Consider the following 25,917-nt stretch of genomic DNA (forward strand, 5'->3'; position numbering starts at 1 on the left):
CCCGCCCTTCTCTCTGAATCAGAGACTCGGAGCAGCTCACAATCTCCTATATCTTCTCCCCCTACAACAGACACCCTGTGAGGTGGGTGGGGCTGAGAGAGCTCTCTGAGAAGCTGCCCTTTCAAGGACACTTCTGCGAGAGCTATGGCTGACCCAAGGCCATTCCAGAAGCTGCAAGTGGAGGAGTGGGGAATCAAACCCGGATCTCCCAGATAAGAGAGCTCTGGCTGACCCAAGGCCATTCCAGAAGCTGCAAGTGGAGGAGTGGGGAATCAAACCCGCTTCTCCCAGATAAGAGAGCTCTGGCTGACCCAGGGCCATTCCAGCAGCTGCAAGTGGAGGAGTGGGGAATCAAACCCGCTTCTCCCAGATAAGAGTCCGCACACTTCACCACTACACCAAATAATACTTGCACACACCAATGTACATGAGTTTATGCGGTGGTGTTTATTCCTGTGGCTGCCCCGCCTGGAGACTGGCAACGAGGCATTGCCCAGTGAACTTCATGGCTGCGCAGTGATCAGATCCCTAGCCCAGGACTCTAACTGCCGCACCACCCTGGCTCTCTAATCACACCAGCCAGAGCCTGCAGCTATCCCTCGGCCCAAGCAAAGCTCCCCCCCCACCCCCGCTCTCCACCCCCCAGCCGAGCGATTCAGGTACATTCAGTTTTTCCTGAGAAGGCCTGGCTCACTCAGGTATTCAGCCTCTCCCAGGCACCTGTGCTTGGCAGCAGGTGGAGCCTCACCTCCTTGGCGTCAGGTAACACTCGGCATGCGAGGGAATCTGAGCCACCTCCAGGAAACGAGTGCCCAAGCCAGAGGCCTGGCAGAATCCCCAGTCCCTTTTCCTGCCTGCCTGTCTCATCCGGACGAGCCGAGATGGTGGCGAAGCACTTCTCCAAATTCTGTCCCAAAGGCTCTTTCCTCCGGCTGAGCCAGAAATACCAGCCCTTGGGCAACAGAGACATCGAAGGAGAGGTAAGGAACTTCTTTACAGGAAAAATATATATATAGAGAGAATGTTGGTATGCTGTAACTCTCCTCTCTTGACTGCGGGGTGACGTGACAGAGGTTTACAAGATTATGCACGGGATGGAGAAAGTTGAGAAAGAAGTCCTTTTCTCCCTTTCTCACAATACAAGAACTCGTGGGCATTCAATGAAATTGCTGAGCAGTCAGGTTAACGGATAAAAGGAAGTCCTTCTTCACCCAAAGGGTGATTAACATGTGGAACTCACTGCCACAGGAGGTGGCGGCGGCTACAAGAGGGGATTGAATAAAAATATGGAGCAGAGGTCCATCAGTGGCTATTAGCCACTATATATATATGTGTGTGTGTGTGTTTGTGTATTTATGTATGTGTGTGTGTGTATACATATACATACACACATATATTGGCCACTGTGTGACACAGAGTGTTGGACTGGATGGGCCATTGGCCTGATTCAACATGGCTTCTCTTATGTTCTTATTCTTTGACGAGAACCAGTCTGGTGTAGCGGTTAAGTGTGCCGACTCTTATCTGGGAGAACCAGGTCTGATTCTCCGCTTCTCCACTTGCAGCGGCTGGAGTGGCCTTGGGTCAGCCATAGCTCTCATGGGAGTTGTCCTTGAAAGGGCAGCTGCTGTGAGAGCCCTTTCAGCCCCACCCACCTCATAGGATGTCTGTTGTAGGGCAGGGGGAGAAGATATAGGAGACTGTAAGCCGCTCTGAGTCTCTGATTCAGAGAGAAGGGCGGGCTATAAAACTGCAGTCTTCTTCTTCACTTCCACATCTCACCCAGTTGAAGGACTACTTTATGGTATTGCCAGATGTGTTGGAAAAGCTGAGCAGACCTTCTGAGGGGAAGAAGAAGACGACATTGGATTTGTGCCCCACCCTCCACTCTGAATCTCAGCATCTCTGTGCAGCTCACAATCTCCTTTCCCTTCCTCCCTCACAACACCCTGCGAGGTAGGTGGGGCTGAGAGAGCTCTCCCAGAAGCTGCCCTTTCAAGGACAGCTCTGCAAGAGCTATGGCTGGCCCGAGGCCATTCCAGCAGCCGCAAGTGGAGGCGTGGGGAATTGAACCTGGCTCTCCCAGATAAGAGTCCGCATGCACCTAACCACTGCACCAAACTTGGGGACCCAGAACAAGGGGAGGTTGTCTCTGTTCTTCTGGGCTGAAAGAATAATGTGACCGAACACCCACCTCACTGAAGACACAGTAACCCTGGTCTCTGAAGACCTGGACCTCATCCAACAACGCAATTCTCATCTTGTTTCTTGCTGCTTTTCTTGCACTGTGTTCCCCTCCTGGTGTGTTCCACGTGATCGACTTATTTTTAAAGTGTTTAGCATTCCACCCACCCCTGACCAGCGAGCCTCTCATCCGTGGCTCTGATCAAATCCACATTGGCTAAGTTTCAGCAATGCTGCAGATTTACTGGGGACACCAACTCCAGGTTGGGAATTTCCTGGAGATTTGTGGATGGAAGCTGGGGCGGTGGGGTTCGGGGATGGAGTTCCGTCGGATATATTGCCGTAGAGTTTGCCCTCCAAAGCTGCCACTCCCTCCAAGGTCTATAGTCCAACTGTAATTTTGGAAGATCCCCAGTCCTTACCTGGAGATTGGCAAGCCCAGTGCTCCCATGTCATTCTCCAAGCCCCAATAATTTAGTACTGAATGAGAGGAGCTGGGGATCATGTTGCATGCAATGACTCCTATTTCGAAACCCAAATCGAAAAACCTTAGAAAGATGGTGAATCCAAAGGACTGCATCATTCAACAGAAGCTGGGAGAGCCAGTTTGGTGTAGTGGTTAAGTGTGTGGACTCTTATGTGGGAGAACTGAGTTTGATTCCCCACTCCTCCACTTGCAGCTGCTGGAATGGCCTTGTGCTAGACATAGCTATCACAGGAGTTGTCCTTGAAAAGGCAGCTTCTGGGAGAGCCCTCTCAGCCCCACCTACCTCACAAGGTGTCTGTTGTGGGGGGAGGAAGATCAAGGAGATTGTGAGCCCCAGAGAGCCAGTTTGGTGTAGTGGTTAAGTGTGTGGACTCTTATGTGGGAGAACTGGGTTTGATTCCCCACTCCTCCACTTGCACCTGCTGGAATGGCCTTGTACTAGACATAGCTATTGCAGGAGTTGTCCTTGAAAAGGCAGCTTCCATGAGAGCTCTCTCAGCCCCACCTACCTCACAGGGTGTCTGTTGGTGGGTGGGGGGGAGAAGATATAGGAGATTCTAAGCCACACTGAGTCTCTGATTCAGAGTGAAGAGCAGGGTATAAATCTGCAATTCTTCTTCTCTTCTTCTACTTGGGGGGGTGGGGGGTGGGAGGGGAAGGACTATGGGGACAAAATTCCAGGCAAAGAATGTGATTAGTTTTCTGGTACTTTGGTTGAGTTTACAAATGTCCATCTTTCCAGTTACCACCCCAGAAGACCTCAGGCAGAGAAAGGTCTTTCCTCTGTTGGAGAAGCCAGCGAGTAAAACGGAACCTGCCAATGAACACAGCATAAGAACATAAGAGAAGCCATGTTGGATCAAGCCAGTGGCCCATCCAATCCAATGTTCTGTCACGCAGTGGCCAAAACCCAGGTGACAATAGTCAGTTCACCAGCGGAGCCAAAATTGTGCCAGTGCCCTATCACTACATTGTTGGCCTTCCTCTAAACTCGGCTTCCTTACCACAGATAATCACCTGCACTGGAAAAGAAGTCAGATTCAGCTTCCTTTTCCTTGTAACTTTGTAAGATTTCCATAAGCATTTTCACTGTAAGGGAGGGGCTGTGACTCAGTGGCAGAGCCTCTGCTTGGCATGCAGAAGGTCCCAGGTTCAATTCCCAGCCTCTCCAGTTGAAAGGAAGAAGACAACGACTGCAGATTTATATCCCCCTGTCCTTCCCTCTGAATCAGAGACCTTACAATCTCTACAAGATGATGCATGGGATGGAGAAAGTAGAGAAAGAAGTCCTTTTCTCCCTTTCTTCACCCAAAGAGTGATTAACATGTGGAATTCACTGCCACAGGAGGTGGTGGCGGCTACAAGCATAGCCAGCTTCAAGAGGGGATTGGATAAAAATATGGAGCAGAGGTCCGTCAGTGGCTATTAGCCACAGTGTGTATATGTGTGTGTGTGTGTGTGTGTGTGTATATGTGTGTGTATATATATACACACACACACACATATATTGGCCACTGTGTGACACAGAGTGTTGGACTGGATGGGCCATTGGCCTGATCCAGCATGGCTTCTCTTATGTTCTTATGTTCTTAATCTCCTTTATCTTCTCCCCCCACAACAGACAACCCGTGAGGTGGGTGGGGCTGAGAGAGCTCTCACGGCAAGCTGCGCTTTCAAGGACAACTCCTGCGATAGCAATAGCTAACCCAAGGCCATTCCAGCAGGCGCAAGTGGAGGAGTGGGGAATCAAACCCGCTTCTCCCAGATGAGAGTCCACACACTTAACCACTACACCAAACAGGCTCTTTCAACCACCCTTTCAAGGACAAGCTCTGCCAGAGCTCTGGCTGACCCAAGGCCATTCCAGCAGGTGCAAGTGGAGGCGTGGGGAATCAAACCCGGTTCTCCCAGAGAAGAGTTCACACACTTAACCACTACACCAGACTGGCTCTCAAAGGACCAGGCAGTAGGTGATGGGAAAGACCTCTGCCTGAAACCCTGGAGAGCGGCTACCAGACTGAGTAGACATTGGTGAACTGATAATCTGATTCAGTATAAGGTAGCTAGAACCAGATCCTGGCATGACTTTGTCCTTGGGGCTGGAAAGAGTCAGACTTGACTGTGCGACTGAACAACAACAACAACAAAAAAGCTAGATCCAGATGGGCAGCCGTGTTGGTCTGAAGCAGTAGAACAAAGCAGGAGTCAAGTAGCACCTTTAAGACCACCCAAGGTTTATTCAGAATGTAAGCTTTCGTGTGCTCTAAGCACACCTCATCAGACAAGGAATCAGGTACAGTAAGGTAGCCATCCTGTGTGGACTGGGGGCTTGTTTTGAGAGAAGAAAGACAACCCAAGAATCTCAGCATGCCAAGTTCTGCATCTCAGACCCAGTTTCGCGCTTGCAGGCTGAAGACAAGGCTGGTTTCGCTTCCAAATGTTTTCCCCGTGTGGGTTTGGCATGCCCACTCTGCCTGCCAAGTGTACCTAGTTAAACTAGCAGTTTGATTTCCTTCAGCTGATGCCTGTGCTAAGTGTTAATGCTTTTCTATACTGTTGTGTTTGGCTTAAATTGCCCACCGAAGGCAAATGTCAGCATGTCTGGTTAGCCCCATATAAGCATAGACAGCTTCAAGAGGGGATTGGATAAGCATCTGGAGTGGAGGTCCATCAGTGGCTATTATTGTTGGAACTCTCTGTCTGGGGCAGGGATGCTCTGTATTTTTGGTGCCTGGGGGGGGCACAGTGGAAGGGCTTCCAGTGTCCTGGGCCCACTGATGGACCTCCTGATGGCACTTGGGGTTTTTTGGCCACTGTGTGACACAGAGTGTTGGACTGGATGGGCCATTGGCTTGATCCAACATGTCTTCTCTTATGTTCTTCTGTGACACAGAGTGTTGGACTGGATGGGCCATTGGCTTGATCCAACACGGCTTCTCTTATGTTCTTCTGTGACACAGAGTGTTGGACTGGATGGGCCATTGGCCTGATCCAACATGGTTTCTCTTATGTTCTTCTGTGACACAGAGTGTTGGACTGGATGGGCCATTGGCCTGATCTAACAAGGCTTCTCTTATGTTCTTCTGTGACACAAAGTGTTGGACTGGATGGGCCATTGGCCTGATCCAACATCGCTTCTCTTATGTTCATATTTGAATGCAAACTTGCTGGTCTCTCTATGTGAGTTTCCATTTCTTAAGTGGGTGCTTGTTCAACTATCTGTAAAACACATCCATTGACATAGAAGAGATTTTGGGGGAAGCATTTTGTCTTGAAGCCCACTGTTAGCTATTGTAGGGTTGCCAGCCTCCAGGTGGGGCCAGGAGATCTCCTGCTTTGACAACTGATCTCCAGCTGGCAGAGATCAGCTCCCCTGGAGAAAATGGCTGCTTTGGAGGGTGGACTCTATGACCTTGGACCATGCTGAGGCCCCTCTCCAAACCCCACCCACACGTGGCTCCACCCCCACCTGTCAACCATACTATCCAGTGTGAACAGCCAATGTACTCTGAAGATTACACAAGGTGAGCATCCCTTCAACTGTTTTTCCTTTTCTCCTCCTTTCCTTGTACTTCATCACAGCCGATTCTCTCCTTTGGTTGGCCATAACATTCACGTATCTGTTGATAATTATCAGGGCTTTTTTGTTTTTTTGAGCTGGATTGCACAAGAACGCAGTTCCGGCCGTCTTGGTGTTGGGTGTGTGGCATAATATGCAAATGAGTTCCTGCTGGGATTTTCCCACAAAAAGCCCTGTGTGAAACAATGGTGGTGTCAGGGGGTGTGGCCTAATATGGAAATGAGTTCCTGCTGAACTTTTTCTACAACAAATGCCTTGTCAATTAGGATGGTTAAGTGTATCTTTTCACTTTGGAGGCAGAACCACTGTTCATTTTAAAGCTGATTAGCATAAAGCTGTGATTGGACAATACTGGTAATTTAAAAAACCCTTTTCAACGGACTGTGGCTTTAGCTACAAAGTGAAATTCCATGATTAAGTTGGTCTCTCCCATCCCCCAAAACTGATAATTAAGAATGAATTCATAAATTCTGTGACTGGCCTTGTAAACCTAGCCAGAAGATCATTTTATCAATAGCATGTTATGCAACTCCATATTTATGTGCTTTTTTTAAAAAACTCCAGCTTACTTGGCTATGTTAGTGACTGGGATTTGTTGTTGTTGTTACTCTATGTCATTGATATGATTTTTTTTAAATTGTCTGCTTGGCTTTTATCATTATGAGCAATATCGGGAAGGGAAGGGAAGGGAAGGGAAGGGAAGGGAAGGGAGAAAGGAAGGAAGGAAGGAAGGAAGGAAGGAAGGAAGGAAGGAAGGAAGGAAGGAAGGAAGGAAGGAAGGAAGGAAGGAAGGAAGGAAGGAAGGAAGGAAGGAAGGAAGAACGAAAGAAGGAAGGAAGGAAGGAAGAACGAAAGAAGGAAGAACGAAAGAAAGAAAGAAAGAAAGAAAGAAAGAAAGAAAGAAAGAAAGAAAGAAAGAAAGAAAGAAAGAAATCACTAGGCTGTAAAAACAAAGAATGTTTCATAAAGAGATGGAACCTTTGCAGAATAGAATTTGCCTGCAAGCATACATACTTTAGAATCTTGCCTGCTGAAATGGGTATTGCTGAATTTTGTTAGGCCTGGGAATATAGCAATGTTTTAAGTGCAGTATGGAACTGCAGTCTCCATTCCATTTCTGGGTGACTTTAGTCTTTTTCCACAGTGCAAAATAATTCCTCCCAATTCTCAACTTTTTTTTGGGGGGGAGGGGGATTTCCCTGAGGATCAAGCATAAAAGGGGACACCTGAACACTGGCAAGCATTGCTCTGTTTTCGTATTTGAAATGATCAGGTGTTTTCCTTTCCAAGGAAATTTCACAGGTCAGCCAGTGCAAATTTCACCCCAGGATAATTTCAATACTTTTGTGTTTGCTTCACACGTCATTTAACAAGCCACTCCTTTCTGTGGAAGGTTAACTGTTATCTTTTGATCTACACATTTAATCAATATATACAGACCATTAACTTCTCTCTCCCCCTTCCATTTCTGTTCAAACCGGGGCTCATTTTGGGCAGAAGCTCACAGAAGCAGAGCTCCAGAACCTCTAAATTTTTATTGTGCTCCTTCTTTCTTACCTCCCCCCCACACCGCAAAAAAAAAAGCTTGCTTCTGGGCTCCGTTGTTCAAACACTCTGTGAGAATTTTGCTGGACTCTTCGATTTGACAAACTTTCTAATATTTTTCTCCACAAGAAAAGGGAAAATAACCAGAACGTATAAAGCAGACAGATGGAAATCTTCATCAGGCCACTATGGCCACATAGGAGAAAGTCATTGAAAAACCCCTGTGAGAATTTTGCTGAACTCTAAGATTTGACAAACTTCCCCTCAACACACACAAAAAATGGGGAAATAACCAAAACATAGAAAGCAGACAGATAGAAATCATCATGCCACTGTGGCCACAAAGGAAAAAGTCATTGAAAAAGTACGATGGGAGGAAGGTTTTATGATGACAATTCTAATTCAAGAAGCATTTAAGGTAGATGCTGAGCTGATCTAATTTAGTCCACCTTCCAGTGATGTCAGGGGTGTGTGGCATATGCAAATGAGTTCTGCAAATTAGTTGTGATAATGAGCTTTGGCACTTCTTTTTCTACAAAATGACCCCTGGTTCAGACCAATAGTTTGACTGAGAGTTTATTGGGATGGTAGGCTTGCCAACTCTGGATTGGGAAATCCCGGGAGATTTGGGGGTGGAGCCTGGGACAGTGGGGTTTGGAGAGGGGAGGGAGCTCAGAAAAGGTGTGATGCTATGAAGTCTATCCTCCAGAGCATCCAGTTTCTCTAGGGGAACTGATCTCTGTGTTCAAGAGAGGAGCTGTCATTCCAGGGGCTCTCCAGGTCCAACCTGGAGGCTGGCATCCCACATTGGGTGGGATTTTGTCTAAGACCTCCCTAAATTTGGAGCCGGTCCTAGATGGGCTCCATTTAGTATGACTATTTGAAAACAAAATTCATTATGAATAATTTTTGGATCAGTTTTCAGGGCATGACATTGTAACATGCTCTTGACTTAAAAAGTGTGATGCCCAGGGTTTTTTTTTGTTTGTTTGTTTTTGTGCAGGAACTCCTTTGCATATTAGGCCATGCCCCCCTGATGTACCCAGTCCTCCTGGAGCTTATAGTAGGCCCTGTACTAAGAGCCCTCTAAGCTCTTGGAGGATTGGCTAGATCAGGAAGATGTGGCCTAAAATGCAAAAGAGTTCCTGTTACAAAAAAAAGCCCTGGTGATGTCAAAAAGATGGGTTTTGAAACAATTGTATGTATTATATGAGGAAAGGATGAAGGAGTTCAGCATGTCTACCTTGGAGAAGAGGCGGCTGAGAAGTGATAGGAACACCATCTTCAAGTACTTGAAGAAGATATTGGATTTAGAAGATATTGGATTTATATCCCGCCCTCCACTCCGAAGAGTCTCAGAGCGGCTCACAATCTCCTTTATCTTCCTCCCCCACAACAGACACCCTGTGAGGTGGGTGGGGCTGGAGAGGGCTCTCACAGCAGCTGCCCTTTCAAGGACAACCTCTGCCAGAGCTATGGCTGACCCAAGGCCATTCCAGCAGGTGCAAGTGGAGGAGTGGGGAATCAAACCCGGTTCTCCCAGATAAGAGTCCGCACACTTAACCACTTAACCACTAACCACTTAACCACAACACCAAACTGGCTCTTGAAGAGCTGTGACGGTGTGGAATTGTTTTCTGTAGCCCCAGAAGGTCAGACCAGAATTGACAGGTTGGAATTAAATCAGAAGAGCCTACTGGCTCCACCCCCAAAGTCCCCAGATATTTCTTGAATTGGACTTAGCAACCCTCTCTATGAATCTATGATTTTTCTATTTTCGTAATATAAAAAAATAGTGTTGATGCCCAGTGCAGTTGAAAGGAGGGCTGGGGTGGGGCTCTAATTCACACTGAGACTCAGGTTTCTCTAAGTCTTATAAAAGGGCCTTGAGGGAGAAAAAAATGAGGAAAAATGCATTCAGACAAATCCAGTTCTGCTGCTTCCTGCTGTAAATCTCGTCCACATTGCTCTTTTCTTGTTTACCTGCAGTGACCAAAATGAAGAGTTCTTCCAAGAGGCTGCAAGGTGGATTCATATTTCTCTGGGATACAAAAATTTCAAGCAGGGGTGGAATTCTACCAGGAGCTCCTTTGCATATTAGGCCACACACCCCTGATGTAGCCAATCCTCCAAGAGCTTAAAAAAAAAACGCCTTGTAAGCTCTTGGGGGATTGGCTACTTCAGGGGGGTGTGGCCTAATGTGCAAAGGAGCTTCTGCTAGAATTCCACCCCTGATTTCAAGAGGGGATTTCAGCTTCAAGAGGGGACTGGAAAAACATCTGGAGCAGAGGTCCATGAGTGGCTATTAGTCACAATATATTGATGGAACTCCCTGTCTGGGGCAAGTGATGCTCTGTATTCTTGGTGCTTGGGGGGCACAGTGGGAGAGCTTCTAGTGTCCTGGCTCCACTGGTGGACCTTCTGATGTCACTTTGATTTTTGGCCACTGTGTTGGACACAGAGTGTTGGACTGGATGGGCCATTGGCCTGATCCAACATGGCTTCTCTTATGTTCTTCTGTGACACAGGTCGTTTTCGCACTCACCTTCAGCCGGCGCGACCCCCCTCTTCACCGTGCAGGATCTGCGCGGATTTCGCACTAAAAGCCGCGGAGCAGCCTTTTGCGCCGGGAACTCCCGGCGCAAAAGCCGCTCAAACGGAAACTGCTTTTTGGCGGTTTCCGTTTGAGCGGCTTTTGCGCCGGGAGTTTCCGGCGCAAAAGGCTGCTCTGCGGCTTTTAGTGCGAAATCCGCGCAGATCCTGCGCGGTGAAGAGGGGGGTCGCGCCGGCTGAAGGTGAGTGCAAAAACGACCACAGAGTGTTGGACTGGATGGGCCATTGGCCTGATCCAACAGGGCTTCTCTTATGTTCTTCTGTGACACAGAGTGTTGGACTGGATGGGCCATTGGCCTGATCCAACAGGGCTTCTCTCATGTTCTTATGCTCTTGTGAAGGTTTCTCCCCATATGAAGCAGACAGGATGCTCTAAGCTGATGGTGAGCTAAAGGCAGGTTTTTCTCACCAATCACAGGATCAATGCCCACCTGTTATACCATCAGGGGTGTCGAACTCATCTGTTACAAGGGCCGGATCTGACATAAATGAGACCTTGTCAGGCCAGACCATGTTTGACTGGGTCATGTGTTGACCTATTTAAGATGAGGTAACAGAGATATAAACTTTATAATAGATGCAGAAAACACAATTAAAGAATTTCTTTTTAAAAAAATCTTAAAATAAAACATGCTCAAAATGTTAGCACTTGTTGGTCTTCAAGGTGCTTTCTTTGTATTTCTTCCATGGGATTGAGGGAACTGGGCAAAGGAAGCTCTGTCACTTGCCTTCCTTCCCCAGGGACCATGAGCAGGAGGATCCTCAGCCAATAGAAGGAGGCTTGGCTCAGTAGCTCTGCTGTGCAACTGAAAGAACCTGGCAAAGCAAGCTCTGTCTCCCCCTCTTCCTCCCCCAAGGGAGGAGCCTCAGCCAGTGGAGAAAATGGAGGTTTTGCTCTATAGCTCCTGTGCAATTGAGGAAGCCTGGCAAAGCAAGCTGTTATGCAGAAGGAAGCAAGAGAGAGGGAGAAGGAAGCAGATGACAGCCAGTTGCTTGGGGACCTGATAGGAGCCCTCCAGGGGCATGACTTGGCCCCTGGAGTGCATGTTTGGCACCCCTGATCTAACCACTTGCTTGGCATTAGAATTCTCACAAAGAATTCAGGACTTTGGATTGATCCTCCTGGGCTCTACGTTCTGTCCAGAGATCTGGAGTACACATGCTTGCTTTGCAAATGTGAATCAGTGGATCTCAGAGAATCGAGGGGAAAAATAATAATAATCAAGTGAACTATGCCAAACCGGTATGAAACTCGTGGCACAGTGGTAACGCTGCAGTACTGCAGTCCAAGCTCTGCTCACGACTTGAGTTCAGTCCCAGCAGAAGCTGGGTTCAAGTAGCTAGCTCAAGGCTGACTCAGCCTTCCATCCTTCTGAGGTCAGTAAAATGAGTCCCCAGCTTGCTGGGAGATAAAGAGTTGATGACTGGGTTAGGCAACAGCAAACCACACCAAAATGTTGTATTGTAATGTCATCCCATGGGCCGGTAAACAGTCGGTGTTCGGACCTTTACCTTTTAATGCCAAAGTTGCTGTTTGAACTCAAATTTAGCTGTTCTACCACAGACCAATGCAGCTAACAGGAGAGCCAGTTTGGTGTAGTGGTTAAGTGTGCGGACTCTTATCTGGGAGAACCGGGTTTGATTCCCCACTCTTCCACTTGCACCTGCTGGAATGGCCTTGGGTCAGCCATAGCCCTGGCAGAGGTTGTCCTTGAAAGGGCAGCTGCTGTGGGAGCCCTCTCCAGCCCCACCCACCTCACAGGGTGTCTGTTGTGGGGGAGGAAGGGAAAGGAGATTGTGAGCCGCTCTGAGACTCTTCGGAGTGGAGGGCGGGATATAAATCCAATATCTTCTTCTTCTTCTTCTCCAAAAACCTCTTACACAATGGTGTCAAAAGAACCGACTTTTCCACTGTCTCCTCCTCCTTAGCCTGGAATTAAAAGCAGCAGATTTCAGACGAGGAAGTTTGCGCACAAAAAGTTTCCAGTCCCCTAAACCAGTCCCCTAAACCCCTAATACCTTCTTTCAACAACCCACAAAAAGGAGGAGGAAAAAAAATCCTAATGAGCAGATTATTGTTCTCCTCTGCAGCTTGCCAAACTTTTATTCATCACACTCCACAATCTGCTAGCCCATGTCGAACTCATGTGTTACGAGAGCCAAATCTGACATAAATTAGACCATGTTTGGCCAGGTCATGTGTGTACCTATTTAAGATTAGGTTGGAGAGATATAAACTTTATAAAGGACCCAGACAAACACAATTAAATATTTTTTTTAAAAACCCTTAAAACATGCTTAAAATGTTAGCACTCATTGGTCTTAAAGGTGCTTTCTTTGTATTTCTTCCATGGGATCCAGGGAACTGGGCAAAATCCTTCCTTCTCCAGGGGACTGGTGATGGAGTAGCCTCAGCCAACAGAAGGAAGAGAGGCTTGGCTCAGTAGCTCTGCTGTGTGATTGAGAGAGCCTGGAAAACAAGGTCTCCCTCTCCCCTTCCTCCCCAAGGGAGGAGCCTCAGCCAATGGAGAAAACAGAGGTTTTGCTCTGTAGCTCCTGTGCCATTGAGCAAGCCTGGCAAAGCAAGCTGTGCTGCAGAAGGAAGCAAGCGAGAGGAAGAAGGAAGCAGATGACAGCCAGTTGCTCAGGGGCCTGATAGGAGCCCTCTGGGGGCCTGATTTGGCCCCTGGGGCACATGTTTGACACCCCTGCACTAGCCAGTTGGAGCTAGATGTTCCAGTTGGCCAAATCATCCACAGTAGTGACTTGGCTGGGTTTTGGAGAATTCAGGCTGTTGCGCTGGATTCTCTGCAAGCAATTTTAGACTTTCCCGGGGGTGTCTTTCTCTTCTGATAAGGTTATGCTCTGAAATCTCTAAAAAAAAATAATAATAAGGAACCCACCGAGAAACAAAGGAGCAGAGGCAATCTTTACAACCCCTATTCGACTTCTCCGTCTTCCACCATAATAACCGCTGATGTTGCCCTACAGGAAACTTTCTTGCTGTCTTGAGGATACGATGCTTGATGACACTGCCAATAAAGAAGCTTTCTTTTGACACTCCAGGCAACCATAGACACCATATTTATTGTCGCTCGCCTACATTCGTGTTGTCTCCTCTTGTGTCCAGATGCGTCAAGATTTTTTAAAACTACCTCTCCAGATAGCCTTCTGTTTTATTCGGTGCCTCCTTTATCCCCCGAATGCTCTGAGTGCTACAGCTAGTTTTCTCCCAGCCGCAACAAACCTGCTATTGCATTACAGTCCTTATTGACTGTAACAGCTTCTATTTTTTCCCTCTTGGATACAAACAGCTCCGCTGGATCGCTCAAGAGTTCCACCTGCTTCAGCATCTATCTCCTTCAGCCATATTACCAGAACTTTTTTTTTTTTTAAGCAGGAGCTCCTTTGCACATTACGCCCTGTACTAAGAGCCCTGTGACCTCTTGGAGGATTGGCTACATCCTGGGAGTGTGGCCTAATATGCAAAGGAGTTCCTGCTACAAAAAAGCCCTGCAATTCTTGCATATGGATCAACTCACACATCTCAAACTATCTTCACATGGCTCTTCATAACAGTCTTATTTGACCCTGGCTTGTTTGAGCTGTATCAAGAGATACGACTCTTCCCTGAACTTCAAATGCCATGCAAGAACTAATTTTTTCTATAGGAAGAAGTGGTTCTAGTGTCAGGTTCTGGTGAGACTCATGGTGACCTTTGATCAACCCAGAGATGCGAGGAAGATAGGGTTGCCAAGACCAATTCAAGAAATATCTGGGGACTTTGGGGGTGGAGCCAGGAGACGTTAGGGGTGGAGCCAAGATCAAGGTTGTGACAAACATAATTAAACTCCAAAGGGAGTTCTGGCCGTCACATTGAAAGGGACGGCACACCTTTTCAATGCCTTCCTTCCATAGGAAATAATGAAGGATAGGGACACCTTCTTTTGAGGCTCATAGAATTGGGCCCCCTAGTCCAATCTTTTTAAAACTTGGGGGGTATTTTGGGAAGAGAAACTAGATGCTATACTGAAAATTTGGTGCCTCTACCCCCCAAAACAGCCCTTCCAGAGCCCCAGATACTCACGGATCAATTCTCCATGATTTTCTATGGGAATAAATCTCCATAGGGAATAATAGAGTTCCCAGCAGACATTTCCCTCCCCTCCCCCCGCTTTCTGACGACCCTGAAGCGGGGGGAGGGCCTCCAAACCAGGGGATCCCCTGCCCCCACCTGGGGATTGGCAACCCTAGAGGAAGAGGAGTGCGGCTGAGAGACATGACCTGGGATATTCATGATTAGAATCTCGTGTTTGAACTGAGTAGTAGCCCCACGCAGGGGCTTTGAAGACTAGAACACCGGGCAAGATTTTCTTTATATCCTTCCTCTCAGTTCCACTCCCCCAAACACTCTGACCGATTCTCCACTAGCCTTATGCTGCTGTCATGGTCCTCTTCTTCACGAGGCTTCCAACGGAATTGCACACTACCTGCCCTGGGGCTGCAACTAGCCTCACCTTTTTCGTGCGGCAAACAGAAACTGGCTTCTAGAGGATCTTGTTTGCTGTGCAAAAGAGGCAGAGAAAGTTGCAGCCCCGGGGCAGATAGTGTGAAATCCAACGGAAGCCCCGTGGAGAAAAGGAGATTGAGAGCAGCATAAGGTTAGTGGGGAATCGGTCTCCCTCGCTCCCTCCCTCCCCCTCTCTCTCTTTCTCTCTCTCTGAACTAACCTTATAGCAAGTGCTTTCCTTTTTGTGGGGAAAAATATTAAAAAGTTTGTCAAATCATTAGAGTGCAGGAAATTTCTCACGGGGGGGGGGGGGGAAGGGGTTGAACAATGGAGCCCAGAAGCAAGGGTTTTTTTTGGGGGGGAGGGCTGGAGTGGGGTAAGGAAGAAAAAGCACAATAAAATGTAGAGGTTCTGGAGTTCTGGTCCTGTGAGGTCCTACCCAAATGAGGCCTGGTTCATACATTCATGGACTCCCCCTGTCATAAGAACATAAGAGAAGCCATGTTGGATCAGGCCAATGGCCCATCCAGTCCAACACTCTGTGTCATACAGTGGCCAAAAAATTTCTCTCTCTCTCTCTCTCTCTCTCTCTCTCTCTTTCTCTCTCTCTCTCTCTCTCTCTATATATATATATATATACATATATATATATATATATATATATAGAGAGAGAGAGAGAGAGAGAGAGAGAGAGAGAGAGAGCAGAGGTCCATCAGTGGCTATTAGCCACAGTGTGTGTGTATATATACTGGTATATATATATACACACACACGCTGTGGCTAATAGCCACTGATGGACCTCTGCTCCATATTTTTATCTAACCCCCCCTCAGCTATGCTTATAGCCGCTGCCACCTCCTGTGGCAGTGAATTCCACATGTTAATCACCCTTTGGGTGAAGAAGTACCTCCTTTTATCTGTTCTAACCCGACTGCTCAGCAATTTCATCGAATGCCCATGATTTCTTGTATTGTGAGAAAGGGAGAAAAGGACTTCTTTCTCTACCTTCGCCATCCCATGCATAATCTTGTAAACCTCTATCATGTCACCCTGCAGTCGACGTTTCTTCAAGCTCACAAGCCCCAAGTGTTTTAACCTTTCTTCATAGGGAAAGTGTTCCAACCCTTTAATCATTCCAGTTGCCCTTTTCTGGACTTTTTCCAATGCTATAATATCCTTTTTGAGGTGCAGCGACCAGAACTGCACACAGTACTCCAAATGAGACCGCACCATCGATTTATACAAGGGCATTATGATACTGCCTGATTTGTTTTCAATTCCCTTCCTAATTCCCTGTCTCTTCTCATCACTCTCAATGGTGCTATATACTTAGACCATCATGATGATGTCATGATATAATAATTACAAAGAGCTGAGAATCTGCACTTTACATGGTTTATTATTATCAATAACAACTGAATCATTGAGCTGTCTCCAATGGAAGGACCTGTGAATGTTCAAGCCCTGGGTGACCCCGATGCACATCCATACATTTAGCAGTACTTGGAATCAACAAGAAATCTGACACATGAGTATGAGTCAAATCCAGGTCTGCTGCCGCCACTCCACTGGTTATTCAAACCTATCAGGGCTATTCTGAGCTGCCCGTCCACCTGCATCCCCAATGAGATTCAGTGTGACATAGTAGTTAAGAGCCAGGCTTCTTTTGCAGCAGGAGCTCCTTTGACTATTAGGCCACACCCCCTGATGCAGCCAATCCTCCTAGAGCTTACGTAAAAGAGCCTTGTAAGCTCTTGGAGGATTGGCTACATCAGGGGGTGTGGCCTAATAGGCAAAGGAGTTCTTGCTACAAAAAAACAGCCCTGGTTAAGAGTGTTGGACACTTTCTGGAAGGCCCAGGTTTGAATCTCCACTCCTGGCCCTGGAAGCTCGCTGGGTGACCTTGGACAAGTCACACAGCCTCAGTCTGACCTACCTCACAGGGCTGTTGTGATGATAAAATGTCAGAGAGGAAAATGATGTTTTGGGCTCCGCACGAGGGAGAAAGGGAAGGTATAAACGAACGAATTCAGTCGAGCAATCATCTGAAAATTTGTTTCCCATCTGCAGCTTGAAGAAGAATCGGAGCTAAAAGCAGCGGAACGGGAGAAAGAAATCACCGCCCTTCCTCCCAAAGAAGCTTGCAAGTGCCAAATAGATGACTTGGCGAAAATATTCCAGGTAAAATTCGTAAAGTTCTCACCAAGGGCTCTACAACACTTGGAGGAAAGCGATGTAGGAGAATCATATTGTTTCTTGATTTCCATGCCTAAAAACAGGGCTTTTGTAGCAGGAACTGCTTTGCATATTAGGCCACACACCCCTAATGTAGCCAATCCTCCTGGAGCTTAGAGTAGGCCCTGTACTAAGAGCCCTGTAAGCTCCAGGAGGATTGGCTACATTAGGGGTGTGTGGCCTAATATGCAAAGGAGCTCCTGCTACAAAAAAAAACCCTGTCTAAAAACAACAACAACTTAAACTCACAGAAGGCTCAGCGCTGTCTCTCAGACATTCAGGGTAACTGTTGTCGGCAACAGAAAATTGATAAGCTGTGTAACTTCTGGGAGAGCAAATGAAAGGACTGTTGAGTGCTCCCTCTAAGCTGAGTGAGTGTGAGCTAGCTCACAGTTTTCTAGCCTCTGGCTCACACATTTATGTCTTAGCTCAGGAAGGATGGTCCCAGAGCACACTCATTGATTCAGGAGCCAAATCACTCGCTCACAACTTTAGTGCTAGCAGATCATGAAGTACAATTTTTGCTCACAAGATGACACAGCTTAGCGGTGGCGTTGGTTGTGAGGAACCCCTCTCCATAGGGTTGCCAATCCCCAGGTGGGGGCAGGGGATCCCCCGGTTTGGAGGCCCTCCCCCCGCTTCAGGGTCGTCAGAAAGCGGGGGGAGGGGAGGGAAATGTCTTCTGGGAACTCTATTATTCCCTATGGAGATTTATTCCCATAGAAAATCATGGAGAATTGATCCGCAGGTATCTGGGGCTCTGGGGTAGAGGCACCGAATTTTCAGTATAGCATCTAGTGCCTCTCCCCAAAATACTCCCCAAGTTTCAAAAAATTGGACCAGAGGGTCCAATTCTGTGGGCCCCAAAAGAAGGTGCCCCTATCCATTATTTCATATGTAAGGAAGGCATTGAAAAGGTGTGTCGTCCCTTTAAATGTGATGGCCAGAGCTCCCTTGGAGTTCAATTATGCTTGTCACAGCCTTGATCTTGGCTCCACCCCAATGTCTCCTGGCTCCACCCCCAAAGTCTCCTGGCTCCACCCCCAAAGTCCCCAGATATTTCTTGAATTGGACTTGGCAACCCTACCTCCCCACCTGGAAGGTTTCAGACTTATTTAACATTGTCATGATCGGCCTGGACAGAAGAATTAATTCGATAAAAATAAGTAAGAAAGACAAAAAGGTCTCATGGCTAAGGACTAGAGCAGGGGTGTCAAACATGCAGCCTGGGGGCTGAATCAGGCCCCCGGAGGGCTCCTATCAGCCCCCCCCCCCCAGCAACTGGCTGCCATCTGCTCCCTTCTCCCTCTCTCTTCCTTCCTTCTGCATCGCAGCTTGCTTTGCCAGGCTTGCTCAATCACACAGGAGCTACAAATCCAAGCCTCTATTTTCTCCATTGGATGACGTTCCGCCCTTGGGGAGGAAGGTGAAAGGGAGAGCTTGCTTTGCCAGGCTCTCTCAATCATACAGCAGAGCCACTGAGCCAAGCCTCTCTTCCTTCTATTGGCTGAGGCTCCTCCCCCTCCTGGTCCCCTGGGGAAGAAAGGAAAGAGCCAGAGCTTCCTTTGCCCAGTTTCCTGGATCCCATGGGAGAAATACAAAAGAAGCACCTTTAAGACCAACGTGTGCTAATGTTTCAAGCATGTTTAAAGTTTGTGTCCTTTATAAAATTTATATCTCTGCTACCTAATTTTAGATAGGTACATACATGGCCCAATCCGACATGGCCCGACCTGACAAGGTCTCATTTATGTCAGATCCGGCCCTTATAACAAATGAGTTTGACACCCCTGGACTAGAGGGTTTCATTGTGGAATGTTCATGGAATATAACCCACTTCCATACGGTGCATGACATGTTAGCCTTGCAGACCCTACATGGAAATCTTTGGTTTTAAAGCGCATGAAATTCTTTGCTTGTTTTGCTACAGTAGATAGAATGCTTCTGGGATTGGTTACAATGACGAATTTTAGATTGCATTATTTGATCTATTTTAATTTACCGGCTCTGTCCCAGGCAGTCACTTGGGGATGTTTGCTATCACCATTTGTCCTCATAATAACGGTAGGCCATTTATGTTTAAAGTATTTCACAAACTAGCATAAGTGAAAAAGAAAGTCTTTGCCCCGAAGAGCTTCCAATCTAAAAAAAATGCTGACAGGAGAGGAAATATTGAGGGGAGGAGGAGGAAGAAAAGAAGAATGGGTAACAGGGAAAAGGAACAAGAAGAACAGGAACATGTTTCATTTTATTTATTTTATTTTTTATGGCATTTCTACAAGCAGGCTCAGCGGGCAGGTCACAACGAGGAATAAAACATTAGAATTGACATCAAAGATTTCAGGTTTTCACGGCTGGTAACATCATTAGGGTTTGTAGAATCTTTTGGGCTCAAGTGCCGTGTTCTACTGGAGAAAGTCTGAAAAATAGATGAGAGGCTTGAAGAGGTCCACTCCATTCACCTGAGTTTGCAGCTTTCATGGGGAACAGAAAGCAGGGTTTTAAAGGGAGTCAGAGTCCCTTTAAACCCCTGCTTCCTAATCTATTCACACATCACCATGAACTGCCATGAACTTCTTTAAAAGTTCATGGAAGATTGTGATGGTAGATCTGTCATGAACTTTGGATCACAAACCAAGAACAGGAAAGGAAAACTTTCTCCAGTAGAACACGGCACTTGAGCCCGAAAGATTCTACAAACCCTAATTAGAACTGACACATCGTACTTACAATTTAAAAGCTATAAAACCCAATGGTATGGGACATGATGGCAAGCTAAAAATACACAATGCTCCCAGGTGTACATTGTGTATGTCTCCAAGGGCCAGCATATTAGGTAAATGGACAAAGTGGCTGCCAGGAGAACAATTTAGTAAAGTGCACAGTACAAAGTGAATGAAGGTGAATTAGGGCAGGGAAGGCTGATGTAATTTGACACCTGCAGCCTTGCCCAAAAGCCTGGTGGAACAACTCCATTTTAAAGGCCCTGTGGAACTGTAACGAGGCCTGCAGGCCCTGATCTCGCTAGGCAGAGTGTCCTACCAGGCTGAGGCCACAGCTGAAAAGGTTCTGGCCCTGGTGACTTTGGGGCTGGGGATTCCCAAAAGATGTTCAGCCAAATGTAGAGCTCCTCAGAGTTCAGTAGGGCTGCCATGTTCCCTCTGGGGCAGAGGATCTCCTGGCTTGGGGGGCCCCAGCCCACCGACACAGAGCTGTCCACCAGGGGGATCCCCACCCCCAAAGGGCACCATCGTTGCATGACGTGCCCTGCACAATGATGTCACCCAGAAGTGATGTCATCATGCCGGGAACATCGCGCCAGAGACACTCTAGGATGCATGGGGAAGCTTTATGGTACTATAGAGTTTTTACCATGAGTCCTAGAGTGTCATGGTGGGGGCACTCTAGGATCTGCGATAAAACTGTATGGTACCATAGAGTTTTCGCCGTAAATCCTAGAGTGTCCCTGGTGCAATGTACCCAGCACAATGATGTCACTTCCAGGTGATGTCATTACTCTGCACAGGAGGGACTTGACAACCCAAGAGGACATATTGAGAGAGACAGACTTGTAGACATGTTGGCCCCAAGCCACATAGGCTTTGAAATTTAATACCATAACCTTGAACATAATCCGGTACTCAACTGGAAGCCAGTGTAACTGGCTGTATACGTGTCTCCAAGGATGTCCCGGTCAGGAGGCATGCTGCTGCATTTTGAACCAGCTGAAATTTCTGATTCATACTCAAGGGCAGCCCAACGTAGAGCAAGTTACAATAATCCAACCTGGAGGTGACCATGGCATGGGTCGCTGTGGATAGGTCATGGGAGGAAAGACAGGGGACCAGTTGCCTGACCAGCCAAAGACGTCCATTATTTCTTAGCTGTCCGTGATGTTTATTTATATTTATTTATTTTAAATATTGGTTTCTAATGATCCTATTTCTGAATCAGATTTCAGGATTAAAGAAGAGAATAAAAGCACCGTTCTATGCAGACTTGTCCTGAAACCAGAGAGTTTAAACTGGAATAGCTCAATAGGTTTGCTTTATGAAGCAAGTACGATAATGTCTATTTTCTGAGCACAAAAATTAGCAGAAAAGCAGCAATAACGCAGAGCGCAAAGAACCTCTAATGGTTAAAATCATTGCTAAGTAGTGCTAAAGGCCAATAGAGATCAAATAAACGTCAATAGAAATAAAAATGTTTAAGGAGAACCAGCAAGAATGGATGGGCACGAACCAGGAAAATGTGGTTCACATTGGTTCGTGCTTCGTAGCTGATCCATGAACCCAGCTGAGATGTTCGTTTGCAAACCGATCCAGTTCACGGCTCCACAAACCCCACTGAAAGGGATCATAGTCCCTTTAAACAAGGCTCGCAGAAAGCCCTAAAAACAGCTGAGCAGTGGGGAATAGTCTGCTCCTTCCACTCAGCTGTTTCGCTTACTTGTGCCGTTCCATGAAAAGGACTGAACAAGAAAGTCTGAAAAATAGATGAGAGGCTTGAAGAGGTCCACTCCACTCACCTGAGTTTGCAGCTTTCATGGGGAACAGAAAGCAGGGTTTTAAAGGGAGTCAGAGTCCCTTTAAACCCCTGCTTCCTAATCTATTCACACATCATCATGAACTGCCATGAACTTCTTTAAAAGTTCATGGAAGATTGTGATGGTAGATCTGTCATGAACTTTGGATCACAAACCACGAACAGGGCAAAATTCATGACAAAAAAAGCTTTTGATGTCCAGTTCATGCCCGTCCTTAATAGGGAAGGCTGAAGGCTCAGGAAAATTAAAATCTGATAAATATTGATGAATAAAAGACCCCTCTTGAAACTGATCTCCGTGGATCCCCATTGCTTTCTTCCATTGCAAGAACCAACTCTCTGCTCCCTCATGTTTTGATCCATTTCTAATCCACAAGAGGACCGGCTCTCTTACCCCATGACCCCTAAATTTACATACAAGCCTTTGGTGGGGGATGACATCAAAAGTTTTTTCAGTAGTCCATATTATTTTTTGTCTACGAGATAACTCTTATGCATTTACATACCTGAGGGTCTGCTTCTCCCCATATACGCCCCGGAGGTCATTGTGATCTGCTACACAACACCTCCTGACCACCCCTGGCCCAAAGGAGATTCGACTTGCCTCAACCAGGGCCAGGGTTTTCTCGACCCTGGCCCCTGCCTGGTGAAATCAGCTTTCTATGGAGATCAAGGCCCTATCTAAGCTACTACCATTTCCTAGGGCCTGTAAGAGGGAGCTATTCCGCCAGGCTGTTGGTTGCGGCAGCGGACATCCTATTCCAGCTTCTATTCCATCAGTTGGCCTACCATGTTGTGACATCATACTTTACTATGGTGCTGTCTCACCTATTATGTTGAAGGCTAAGACAAATAGATTCAAGGGTAGCTTTTATCCAAGTGCCGTGGTTAGGCTAAATCCAGGGTCATGAATGGTTATTTGTTTTTAGATGCATTTAAATGGTCTATGTATATGTCTTTTTTGGGGGGTGTTGATGCGTTGGTATGTTTGTGGAAGAGCACCTCATTTCGTTGCTCTCATTTTCTTTTTTTGAGAACAATGACAATAAATCTATCTATCTATCTATCTATCTATCTATCTATCTATCTATCTATCTATCTATCTATCTATCTATCTATCTATCTATCTATCTATCATCTATCTTATCACCATCATTTTATTTGGGGGCCGATAACCGTTTATTCTGTAAAATGTGCCTTTCCCGCCTGCGATGCCCTTTATTTATCGTTCTATCGTTCTTATTTTGTTCAATCTTAATGCATTGTTTTTAGCTCTGAATTGTAGGTTTTTATCGTTGTTAGTTTATGTTGTGATCTGCCCTGAGCCCGTTTATGAGAAAGGGCAGAATATAAGCCAAATAAATAAATAAAATACGCCTCCCTTGGAACTTTAATGCCAATTCTCTCTTGAATGCCTCTCAGGTGGATTTAGAAACAGGTCTATCTGAATTCTCGGTACTCCAACGTAGAGTCAAGCATGGCTGGAATGAATTTGTGGTAGACAACACAGAACCGATCTGGAAGAAATATCTAGACCAGGTAAAGACCTTCAGGTTTATAGTCTCCCTCTGGGTTTAGTTTAAATGGAAAGGAAGGTGGGGTGCAATGGGTCAATCTCATCAGATCTCAGAAGCTAAGCAGGGTTGATAGTTGAAATGGAGATCGCCAAGGAAGACTGCAGAGGAAGGCAATGACAAACCACCTCTGCTTCTTACTGACCTTGAAAGCCCCTTGCTGGGGTCAGTACTTGGATGGGAGACCACCAAGGAAGGCTCTGCAGAAGAAGGCAATGGCCATCCATCTCTGCTTCCCATTTGCCTTGAAAGCCCCTTGCTAGGGTCAGTACTTGGATGGGAGACCACCAAGGAAGGCTCTGCAGAAGAAGGCAATGGCCATCCATCTCTGCTTCCCATTTGCCTTGAAAGCCCCTTGCTAGGGTCAGTACTTGGATGGGAGACCACCAAGGAAGGCTCTGCAGAAGAAGGCAATGGCAAACCACCTCTGCTTCCCACTTGCCTTGAAAGCCCTTTGCTAGGGTCAGTACTTGGATGGGAGACCACCAAGGAAGGCTCTGCAAAGAAGGCCATGGCAAACCACCTCTGCTTCCAGCTTGTCTTGAAAGCCCCTTGCTGGGGTCAGTACTTGAATGGGAGACCACCAAAGAAAGCTCTGCAGAGGAAGGCAATGGCCATCCCCTTCTGCTTCTCACCTGCCTTGAAAGCCCCTTACTGAGGTCAGTTCTTGGATGAGAGACCACCAAGGAAGGCTCTGCAGAGGAAGGCAATGACCAACCATCTCTGCTTCCCACTTGTCTTGAAAGCCCCTTGCTAGGGTCAGTTCTTGGATGAGAGACCACCAAGGAAGGCTCTGCAGAGGAAGGCAATGACCAACCATCTTTTATTCCCACTTGTCTTGAAAGCCCCTTGCTAGGGTCAGTTCTTGGATGGGAGGACACCAAGGAAGGCTCTGCAGAGGAAGGCAATGGCCAACCATCTCTGCTTCCCACTTGTCTTGAAAGCCCCTTGCTAGGATCCCCATAAGTCGGCTGGGCCTTGATGACACCACACACCCATTTCTTTCAATGAAGTGCCACCTGAGAGTAAAGCCCCCTGGGGAAGTGTAATGACAGCTCAGGAAATGTTTTAAATGAATAAAATGGGGGCAACTTTTCAGCTAGTGTGAAGTACAGGGAAGGGTGTGACTCAAAGCACTTTCCCTTTTGTTTTAGTTCAAGAACCCCCTCATCCTTCTGCTGTTGGCCTCTGCTTTGGTCAGTGTTATCACTAAAGAATATGAAGATGCCGTCAGCATCACCATGGTATGTGATTTCCAACTGTTACATATTCAGACTTGGTGTTACGGATCTTCAAACCATGACTGAAGAAGAAAAAGATATTGGATTTATATCCCGCCCTCCACTCCGAAGAGTCTCAGAGTGGCTCACAATCTCCTTTACCTTCCCCTCCCCCACAACAGACACCCTGTGAGGTGGGTGGGACTGGAGAGGGCTCTCACAGCAGCTGCCCTTTCAAGGACAACCTCTGCCAGAGCTATGGCTGACCCAAGGCCATTCCAGCAGGTGCAAGTGGAGGAGTGGGGAATCAAACCCGGTTCTCCCAGATAAGAGTCCACGCACTTAACCACTACACCAAACTGGCTCTTTCAACCACCCTTTCAAGGACAATCTCTGCCAGAGCTATGGCTGACCCAAGGCCATTCCAGCAGGTGCAAGTGGAGGAGTGGGGAATCAAACCTGGTTCTCCCAGATAAGAGTCCGCACACTTAACCACTACACCAAACTGGCTGAGTTTTTGAAGACCAGGTTTCCGGTTTGGAAAACGCCCAATTTGGTTATCTGGCTAAGGTGGTCTTGATCTGATCGATGAATGGTAAAAGACCTTCAGGGAGCCCTCCTAGGGTGACCAGTCTCCAAGTGGGTTACAGGCAGAGGTAGTTTTGTAGAAAAATAGGTGGCGGAGATCATTAACATAACTCATTAGCATATGCCACCTCCCCCACCAGCCAAAGGACGGTGGGATGGTAGCTCAGTGGCAGAGCATCTGCTTGGCAAGCAGAAGGTCCCAGGTTCAATCCCCAGCATCTCCAACTAAAAAGGGAGAAAATGGCAGCTTTGGAAGGTGGACTCTGTGACTTTAGCCCTTGCTGAGGTTCCTCCCCTCTCCAAGCCCCACCCTTTTCAGGCTCCACCCCCAAAATCTCCGTGTATTTCCAAGTCAGAGCTGGCAACCTATCAGGAGCATTTTATAATGTTTCCTCATCTTTTCTCTTTCTCCCCTTCTCTTAGGCTGTGATCATTGTGGTAACTGTGGCTTTCATTCAGGTATGCTCTTTTTTGATAAACAGCTTGTACATCTTTTCTTCCTTCGCAAATGCAAACTGATTTGGGGACACCTTCTTTCCTAGGAACATCGTTCTGAAAAATCTTTGCAAGAGCTTAACAAGTTGGTCCCGCCAGAGTGCAGCTGGTAAGCTGTTAATGACCTTGTCTCTTGTACTGGACAAATGTCTTCAATGAACGAACAAACGAACGAACGAACGAATGAATGAACGAATGAACAATTTATTATGGTCAAAGACCAGCTCAGAAATACAGCAGTATTTATTTATTTATTTATTTATTTATATTAAGATTTATACCCCGCCCTTCTCACCTAAGTGTCTCATTGCATTAAAAAGTTACATTGCATTAAAAAGTTA

The 25,917-nt window shown here is 46.8% G+C and overlaps 1 protein-coding gene across 1 annotated transcript; it reads left to right on the top strand.

The window, feature by feature from the left end:
- The first annotated feature begins 858 nt into the window (after window positions 1–858).
- Window positions 859–25,689, top strand: LOC132582320 (calcium-transporting ATPase type 2C member 2-like). Its single transcript, XM_060253854.1, has 6 exons — window positions 859–980; window positions 16,990–17,100; window positions 23,122–23,238; window positions 24,428–24,517; window positions 25,505–25,540; window positions 25,624–25,689. Exons 1-6 carry the CDS (start codon window positions 882–884, stop codon window positions 25,687–25,689), a joined length of 519 nt encoding a protein of 172 aa, XP_060109837.1. The 5' UTR covers window positions 859–881.
- Window positions 25,690–25,917: the final 228 nt, after the last annotated feature.

The sequence above is a fragment of the Heteronotia binoei genome, chromosome 14 (assembly GCF_032191835.1).
Source record: "Heteronotia binoei isolate CCM8104 ecotype False Entrance Well chromosome 14, APGP_CSIRO_Hbin_v1, whole genome shotgun sequence".
In the NCBI taxonomy this organism is placed as follows: Eukaryota; Metazoa; Chordata; class Lepidosauria; order Squamata; family Gekkonidae; genus Heteronotia; species Heteronotia binoei.